We start from the raw sequence: 9,864 nt of genomic DNA on the forward strand, positions 1-9,864 counted from the left end.
AGAGTTTCAGCCATACTGAAGCGGTTCTGATGACGGAGATCACGCCTTCCCGAACCACACATCTGACTGTCGTCTGCTGAATTCTGCTGATTTAAACTCGTCACGCAGGTATTATTAAATAACTGTCTGGATGTAACTGTTCACCGTGACTTTGAGAGGTGTGGACACAAGCCTCCCGTCTGATTGGCTGTTCAGAACATGAGCTTTGGCATATTATTCAAAACAACAACTGGTTAATTATTGAATCGTTCGGTTACAGCTGCTTACACAAGATGACTGATAAGATGACGGCTGGTCAGTGGACGGTCAAACCGGACTAAACGAAAGTTCACCCTGTGTGACCCGTCACACATTACACACCCTTTGAGACGGACAAAGATTCGTGTCAGCTGTCCAGTAACATGAAAAACTGTAAATGTGGTTTTAAAAAATAAAAGTTTTTGTCCTTTTTTAAGCATAAACCTCAAGATCTTTTGTTAGACAAAGAAAATGACTTCTGCAGCACAAACGTGAACAATCAATGTAAAACTCCTCAGATTTCGATGGCAGACACAAATTCAGCAGTTTCCTCATAATTCAAGCCCTCGTGCTTCACTAATCCATCAGGTTAATAAAGAGAGTTTGATCAGATCACTGAAAACACAACGATGCATTTGTTTTCACGGTCAGAAGCACGTTCAACTCATTCCCACAACAAGAAAAGCATGAAAGCATGTGAAGGACGGACATAATGAGAGACACGGGACTGACGAACACTGATCATCACGAGACATTAATTACTGTGTAATAAAACATGCCATCAGTGTCAAAGAACAAGGATCTGCTTATTAGCTGGAAAAAGCCATTTTAACTGATTAAACTTTGAAGAATAAAAAAGAGCAGTTTTCATCTTTTCATCAACTCACTCAGTTTATCAGTTCAGTGTAAGTCAATGTTCTTGGGTTAGAAATGAATGAAAGCCCATTTCTGCCACAGAAATCATGATTCTGCAAATAATTATGACATACTAACTCATAATTATGAGATGAAAAGTCAAATTTATGCCAAGAAGTTGAAATTATGATATACTAAATCACTTCTGAGATGAAAAGTTGAAATTATGACATAAGCAGTCAAAATGATCAAATACTAAGAAGTCATAATTTTGAGATCAAAACATGAGATTATGACAAAAATCAAAATTATGACAAGTCAATGATGAGATGAAAAGTCAAAATTATGACAAATAAATCATATTTATGAGAAGAAAAGTCAAAATTATGAGTTTAAATTATGACATACTAAGTCATTTGTGAGATAAAAAGATGAAATAAGCCAAAATTATGACAAACTAAGTTATAATTATGAGAAGAAAAGTCAAAATTATGACAAACTAAGTTATAATTATGAGAGGAAAAGTCAAAATTGACAAAAAGTCAAAATAATGACAAACTAAGTTATAATTATGAAAAGGAAAGTCAAAATTATGACAAACTAAGTTATAATTATGAGAAGAAAAGTCAAAATTGACAAAAAGTCAAAATTATGACAAACTAAGTTATAATTATGAAAAGGAAAGTCAAAATTATGACAAACTAAGTTATAATTATGAGAAGAAAAGTCAAAATTATGACAAACTAAGTTATAATTATGAGAAGAAAAGTCAAAATTGACAAAAAGTCAAAATAATGACAAACTAAGTTATAATTATGAAAAGGAAAGTCAAAATTATGGCAAACTAAGTTATAATTATGAGAAGAAAAGTCAAAATTATGACAAACTAAGTTATAATTATGAGAAGAAAAGTCAAAATTATGACAAACTAAGTTATAATTATGAGAAGAAAAGTCAAAATTATGACAAACTAAGTTATAATTATGAGAAGAAAAGTCAAAATTGACAAAAAGTCAAAATAATGACAAACTAAGTTATAATTATTAGAAGAAAAGTCAAAATTATGACAAACTAAGTTATAATTATGAAAAGGAAAGTCAAAATTATGGCAAACTAAGTTATAATTATGAGAAGAAAAGTCAAAATTGACAAAAAGTCAAAATTATGACAAACTAAGTTATAATTATGAGAAGAAAAGTCAAAATTATGAGTCAAAATTACGACAAACTAAGTTATATGACAAACTAAAATGTAATTATGAAAACAAGTCAAAATTAACGACAAAAAGCCAAAATTATAACAAAGTTATAATAATGATGAGAAGAAAAGTCAAAATTATGACAAACTAAGTCATGAAATGAAAAGTCAAAATTGACAAAAAGTCAAAATAATGACAAACTAAGTTATAATTATGAAAAGGAAAGTCAAAATTATGGCAAACTAAGTTATAATTATGAGAAGAAAAGTCAAAATTATGACAAACTAAGTTATAATTATGAGAAGAAAAGTCAAAATTATGACAAACTAAGTTATAATTATGAGAAGAAAAGTCAAAATTATGACAAACTAAGTTATAATTATGAGAAGAAAAGTCAAAATTATGACAAACTAAGTTATAATTATGAGAAGAAAAGTCAAAATTATGACAAACTAAGTTATAATTATGAGAAGAAAAGTCAAAATTGACAAAAAGTCAAAATAATGACAAACTAAGTTATAATTATTAGAAGAAAAGTCAAAATTGACAAAAAGTCAAAATAATGACAAACTAAGTTATAATTATGAGAAGAAAAGTCAAAATAATGACAAACTAAGTTATGATTATGAGAAGAAAAGTCAAAATAATGACAAACTAAGTTATAATTATGAGAAGAAAAGTCAAAATTGACAAAAAGTCAAAATTATGACAAACTAAGTTATAATTATGAAAAGGAAAGTCAAAATAATGACAAACTAAGTTATGATTATGAGAAGAAAAGTCAAAATAATGGCAAACTAAGTTATAATTATGAGAAGAAAAGTCAAAATTGACAAAAAGTCAAAATTATGACAAACTAAGTTATAATTATGAAAAGGAAAGTCAAAATTATGAGTCAAAATTACGACAAACTAAGTTATATGACAAACTAAAATGTAATTATGAAAACAAGCCAAAATTAACGACAAAAAGCCAAAATTATAACAAAGTTATAATAATGATGAGAAGAAAAGTCAAAATTATGACAAACTAAGTCATGAAATGAAAAGTCTAAATTGACAAAAAGTCAAAATTATTTGAAATTAATAACAAGCCAATTATAACATAAAAAGTACATAAAAATGATAGAGAAAATCATAATTATGACTTTTTATCTCAAAGACTTAATGTGTCATAATAATTAATATTTTCCAAAGCATGATTTGTTCTGATGCTACAGAAACGGGCTTCCACATGATTGTCTGATCTGAGTTCAGTTAAACACACGGATCTGATCTGTCACACACACCTTTACAAACTTCACACAACAGTTCAAAACATTTAGATATGAGATTAAAGTGCATGTGAACTGACTGAGCTCATCATGCTGAAACACATCATGTGTGGTTGCATCATCTAGTTCACACAGATCTGCTGTTTAACCTGATGTCTACCTTCCTGAAGGTTCACAAATGCAATTGTTCAAAATGATATCAAAGATGCTCAAAAAGTTGCATATTGTGAAACTTCTGCAAAATCAAATCACGTCACACAAACTGCAGAGACACTTTTAAACATCAGTCCTTATTTTAAATCATAGAAACATGATCTGGAGACTAACAGTTAATTCAAGCAGTGAAATCCAGTCCAGACATCATGCCACGTCTAACACGCGCTCGCGCGACTCAATAACACACGGCATTAGAGGTGTGCATCGAGACATAACGTTTATAATGCATGCTCTCTTATGCATGCATACTGATTAATATCTCTGGCTATATCGACGCGAACAGGAGCTTTAACAGCGATCTGTATGAAGGCATCACGCGCCCTGAGCAGCAGCTCCTCGCGTTATTGTGCGCTATAACGCGCGAAACTCACCCTGATTAGTTGTCTTAACGTCAGCGTTAACATGGTAAAGCGTCTCAACTTCTTCAGTTCCAGCAGGTTTTTGCGTCCACACGCTTTTCGACCGTCGCCTAAATGACAGCAGCTTATTGACGATCCGCGCGAGTGCTCATGGGAAATGTAGTCCTGTAATAGAAGGAAGCGCCGCGCGCTTGCGCAGTCGGCTGTGCTGGCCTACAAATTGACGTCATGACTAAAGGACGTTCAGATTTCAGCACAGTTATAACTTAAAGTACAGGGCCAGATTTCATCTATTCAACATTAAGATTTTACTTCACCAAACCCAGTTTAGTCTTAATTAAAGGGATAGTTCACCATACCATAGTATTTTTTCCTTACTATAGTCAAAAGGGGGCAAGATTTGAACAATGTAAGGCTGAATACCGTCGTCATTTTGGCTGCGTGAGATTCTCCAGCTTTGTTGTTGTTGAGCTGTTAAAGCTCCACCCTCTTCTGGAAAACGGGCAGCTCATTTGCATTTAAAGGGACACACACAAAAACAGCGTGTTTTTGCTCACACCCAAATAGGGGCAAATTTGACAAGCTATAATAAATTATCTGTGGGGGATTTTGAGCTGAAACTTCACAAACGCATTCTGGAGACACCAGAGACTTATATTACATCTTGTGAAAGGAGCATAATAGGTCTCCTTTTAACATAAAAAAGAAGAGATCATAATGATGAAATATGACACACTATTTCATATCATTATCAATTTATATTTATAAATTAATTGATTAGAATATAATGCAATAAATAATGTATATACATATAATATACACTTACCGTCTCCCAAATAATTAAAGGGTTAGTTCACCCAAAACTAAAAATAATGTCATTAATTACTCACGCTCATGCCGTTTCATACCCGTAAGACCTTCGTTCATCTTCAGAACACAAATTAAGATATTTTTGATGAAATCCGATGGCTCCGTGAGGCCTGCATAGCCAGCAATGACATTTCCTCTCTCAAGATCCATTAATGTACTAAAAACATATTTAAATCAGTTCATGTGAGTACAGTGGTTCAATATTAATATTATAAAGCCACGAGAATATTTTTGGTGCACCAAAAAAACAAAATAACGACTTATTTAGTGATGGCCGATTTCAAAACACTGCTTCAGGAAGCTTTGGAGGGTTATGAATCAGCGTATTGAATCAGCGGTTCGGAGTGCCAAAGTCACGTGATTTCAGCAGTTTGACACGCGATCCGAATCATGATTCGACACACTGATTCATAACGCTCCGAAGCTTCCTGAAGCAGTGTTTTGAAATCGGCCATCACTAAATAAGTCGTTATTTTGTTTTTTTGGTGCACCAAAAATATTCTCGTGGCTTTATAATATTAATATTGAACCACTGTACTCACATGAACTGATTTAAATATGTTTTTAGTACATTAATGGATCTTGAGAGAGGAAATGTCATTGCTGGTTATGGACTGAGCCATCGGATTTCAGCAAAAATATCTTAATTTGTGTTCTGAAGATGAACGAAGGTCTTACGGGTGTGGAATGACATGAGGGTGAGGAATTAATGACATTATTTTCATTTTTGGGTGAACTAACCCTTGAAGTCAGCAATAATAAAGCGATTTTTTTGTTGTTTCTATGTGATCAGAGTTCAAGTGTCCACGTCTCCCGATGACCCTAAGAAACAAACTGTGCACTATAATTTACCATAGTAAAATGACCTTACAAACGGAGCATCATCTTTGCAGTCTTGAATACTGAATATATCAATCATTTCATTCAGTGTTTGTGAATAACGGCAGGTCAGGCAGGTTGGATTTCATTATTTATTTGTGATACATTATTTACACACAATTTTCCCCATGTATACTTTACACATGATCAAGCAATACTTTATTCACAGAAGCTCGAGTTCCTCTTCAGCCTCTCGATCACAGACTAATCGGTGGTCCAAAAATAAAGAGCGACGGCTCAGTTTTTTGGTGCTGTACTTCAAAAACAAGATGGGGAAAGTAAAGGATAATTAAATGGGATAAAAAAGATGTCATTCTATCTGAGTCAGCATCTTGCATTTTGTCTTTGCGTCTCTTCAAGCTTTATTCAGAGTAAATAGATATGCTATGTCTTTAATTTCATAATACATAAAGGTAATTCATATTGGGGTGAATAACATTCTGTTAAATACATTCATTTGGATTCATTTATCATCTTCTCACGGTCCTGCAAACACATGTTGCTCAACGTTTTGAAACCCTGTTTTTCACCAATAACACATAAACTCTTCGTCCGGTTAAAGCTTTGGAGCTTCTGCTGATGATCTGATCATGAAGCTGAAACTTAAAGGTTTTGCTGTCATTTAACATCAAAATATTGTAATTTATACCTCAAAATCTTTTCTGGACAACATCAGGATGGCCTCTTGAAGTCGACATGAGATTGAAACAAATTCACATTCCTTCAGTTATTGTGAACGATTCATCATTCTAAAGAAAATAAAAGTTTGTCTTCATGATCTTTCATCACCTTCCTTCATCTTGACTGACATCAGGAATCAATATTTCTCCAGACTCTATATTTTCATCATCATCCAATCAGTTCTTCAAATCACACTCCTGAAGTCCACTGGGCTGTTGACTTTAACTACCAGGCCTCATTTATAACCAGTTGAGTTGGTCAAAACCCTGACCGGACTGTAGATCGCAACAGGTTTGTCATTTGAAACCGATGAAAAGTAGCTGGTTTTTGTCTTGGCATCAAACACCTGATGTTCTTCTACACTGCAAAAAAATGATGTTCTTCCTCAGTATTCTTGTTTTCCAGGACAAATATCTAAGCAAGTATCCAAATATCAAAAAAGAAAAAAAAAAGTTGTTCGCAGTCAAAAGTGAAAAAACACCTGAAATGTAACTTTTTTTTATTTCAATGTAATATATTTTTGTTCATTAATATTTTTTTCTTTTGTATTTTGAGATAATTTCATGGCTAATTAATATTTATGCAACAATTATGATACATTTTTTCTCATTGAAAATAATACAAACATTTTTTTTAAATTATTTTTCAGTTAATGCAGTATTTCATGTTAAAATAGAGACAACGGGCACTATCATACACCCAGCGCAATGCGACGCTAGGCGCGACACGAGTGTTTTTTGCTAGTTTCAGCCCGACGCAGTTATCATTTTCATGTCCTGCGCCATATTGTTTAAATAGCAAATGCATTTGCGCCCATCTGTTCACCCATGACTTTGAAGTTATATGTAACAAAATATGTTTTTGTGTTCAGGTTTGAGTCGCAGTCATATAGGCAACATAAAATTAAATTAAATTTATTTTGGGACAACTCTTTTAATGGTGAGACTTTTGTGTTTGTAATCAGGCTCTCAAAAACTATATAAAAATTTGGATTTAGCCAAAATATCGAATATCGGCTTTCAAATGTAACAAAATATCGGTTATCGGTATCGGCTAAAATTCTCATATCTGTAACAATATATCAAAATTGAGCCAAAAGACTCAATTAAGAGGTGAAATCAGGTTGATTAAGCTCTGATAAAGCATTCCTGTTGAATTTTGATGTTATATGTAACAAAATGTCTTTTTGTATTCAGGTCTATCTTGCAAAAACTGACACTTCAAATCAACATTTCAAACAAAAAAGTCTAAACCTTGACAAAAAGTAGTCTTTGAGAATGTCTAAATGTGTATCTAAATCCACAACTTAATAAAAATAAGTATTTATGTCAAAAAAACAACCAGAGAATTTATAAGTCTTTTTATACAGAGCTATACAGGCATCTAGTGGTTACACTACAGCATTACAGAGGTTTTTCTTTTTTTATTCCCACCAGATGGCACTAATCTGCCTTAGCGTTAGTGCTGGTCTGAAAACGAGGTGTGCTCAGGTGCATTGTTGGCGTGTTGCTATTTTGATAAACCGAAAACGTCTGCGGCATTGACCAACTAAAACCTGCTCTAAGGGTGCAGTATTTTGTTGTTATTATAGTAATATGCATCTATAGGCGGGTGCACAACGTGCGCAGCAGCACACAAACATGCCAAATATTAAAAATAAAAGGATTACAATGTAAAATGATTATTATTGTGTACATAAAGATAAAAATGCTTTGGTGGAATCTGGCTTTTCCCGTAGATGGTCTGCTTGTGCGCTTTAACCTCGTGCACGAGCAGATCCGTTTCCTCGCTAGAGAAGCGTTCCGTTTTTCCCGCTTGCAAATTACGCCATGGTGCGAGCGCAACTGGCTTTTAAAGGGAATGGGAGATGAGACTCTGATTGGTTTATTGCATGTTACGCCCAAAACACACCCATGACTCATTAAGAGACTAGGGACAACCCTTTTAAACCATGTGCCAAGCGAGACAACCATTTTTAAGTCATTAAACTAACAAAAGTGGATTCAGACACGTCCTAAGTGCACTTGTGGCGTGTGCTTCAGAGCTTAGTTTGTTAAAACAGAGCCCAATACCTTTAAAATTAAATTTTTGAAGTCAGATTAGTGCCATCTGGTGGGAATAAAAAAAGAAAAACCTCTGTAATGCTGTAGTGTAACCACTAGATGCCTGTATAGCTCTGTATAAAAAGACTTATAAATTCTCTGGTTGTTTTTAGACATCAATACTTATTTTTATTAAGTTGTGGATTTAGATATACATTTAGACATTCTCAAAGACTACTTTTTGTCAAGGTTTAGACTTTTTTGTTTGAAACGTTGATTTGAAGTGTCAGTTTTTGCAAGTCAAACCTGAACACAAAAACATATTTTGTTACATATAACATCAAAATTCAACAGGAATGCGTTATCAGAGCTTAATCAACCTGATTTCACCTCTTAATTGAGTCTTCTGGCTAAATTTTGATATATTGTTACAGATATGAGAATTTTGGCCGATACCGATAACCGATAATTCGTTACATTTGAAAGCCGATATCCGACATTTTGGCTAAATCCAAATTTTTATATAATTTTTGAGAGCCTGATTACAAAAACAAAAGTCTTACCATTAAAAGAGTTGTCCCAAAATAAATTTAATTTAATTTAATGTATCCTATATGACTGTATTTTCCTTTCTGAAGTGATTTCAATCATATTTCAAGCAATTCATAACCATCATGGTGAACAGTGCGTATCTGAAGCATCTCAGCTGAAGGAAATAATCCATTATATATCGGCTTTAATATATCGGCTACATTTTCTTATCTGGCCGATAACGATAACAATAAAAAATTAACATATATCGGCCGATACCGATATGGTGGCTGATATACTGTACTTTTCTTGATTTATAGATATTTGTGCTGGAAAACAAGACAGAAACACTGAGGAGGAACATCATTTTTCTCCATAATCTCCTTGTGAAATACATAAGCGGGATCGGTAGAAAAACAACTCGTTCCCTGTTGGTCTAACAGTCGACAGACAGAAACGGACGAAAGCAATAAATCAATATCAAGAGCTGAACGGGTTAGGGTTGTTCGTTCTATATACAAAGAAAACTTAGATCCAAAAAAATCAACACAGAGTCCCGGAAAACACAAACACGTCAGCACATCCGCTTCATCCGAGATAAGGATGTTCGCTCTGAAAGTTGTAGTCCGGACAGACCTTCTGCACCAGCTTGTAATCGATGCTGAAGAAGGAGATGAAGATGCAGATGACTTTGAAGGGTTTGGCGCAGAGCCAGGACGAGTGCGACTGGGTGTTCTCGGTGAAGCAGGTCTGCGACGGGTCGTACAGGCAGGGTTTGGGCTTCTTGGAGCGGTCCGTCTTCTCGTACTCCACGCGACAGTTGAAGGTTTTGATGTCTTTGGGGTCGATGGTGGACTGCTGCGGCGGGTGGAACTGGATCTCTGGGTGGAGCGGGTTCTGCTGCTGGAGAACCTCGAACTCCACCACCTTGGTCGGGGGAAC

General features: G+C 34.2%; 2 protein-coding genes across 2 annotated transcripts in view; both read right to left on the bottom strand.

Moving 5' to 3' along the window:
• Positions 1–4,117, bottom strand: part of shmt2 (serine hydroxymethyltransferase 2 (mitochondrial)) — a 28,741-nt gene extending 24,624 nt beyond the window's left edge. Inside the window, exon 1 of the mRNA XM_048198664.1 lies at positions 3,932–4,117. Coding sequence (XP_048054621.1) covers positions 3,932–3,964 — 33 coding nt within the window. The 5' untranslated portion in view covers positions 3,965–4,117. The remainder of the gene's footprint in view (positions 1–3,931) is intronic.
• A 4,920-nt stretch (positions 4,118–9,037) lies between these two features.
• LOC125273385 (neurexophilin-2) overlaps positions 9,038–9,864 on the bottom strand; it is a 68,211-nt gene continuing 67,384 nt past the window's right edge. Inside the window, exon 2 of the mRNA XM_048198665.1 lies at positions 9,038–9,864. This exon is cut by the window's right edge and continues 438 nt beyond it. Coding sequence (XP_048054622.1) covers positions 9,511–9,864 — 354 coding nt within the window. The 3' untranslated portion in view covers positions 9,038–9,510.

Source organism: Megalobrama amblycephala, linkage group LG8 (genome assembly GCF_018812025.1).
Source record: "Megalobrama amblycephala isolate DHTTF-2021 linkage group LG8, ASM1881202v1, whole genome shotgun sequence".
NCBI lineage: Eukaryota > Metazoa > Chordata > Actinopteri > Cypriniformes > Xenocyprididae > Megalobrama > Megalobrama amblycephala.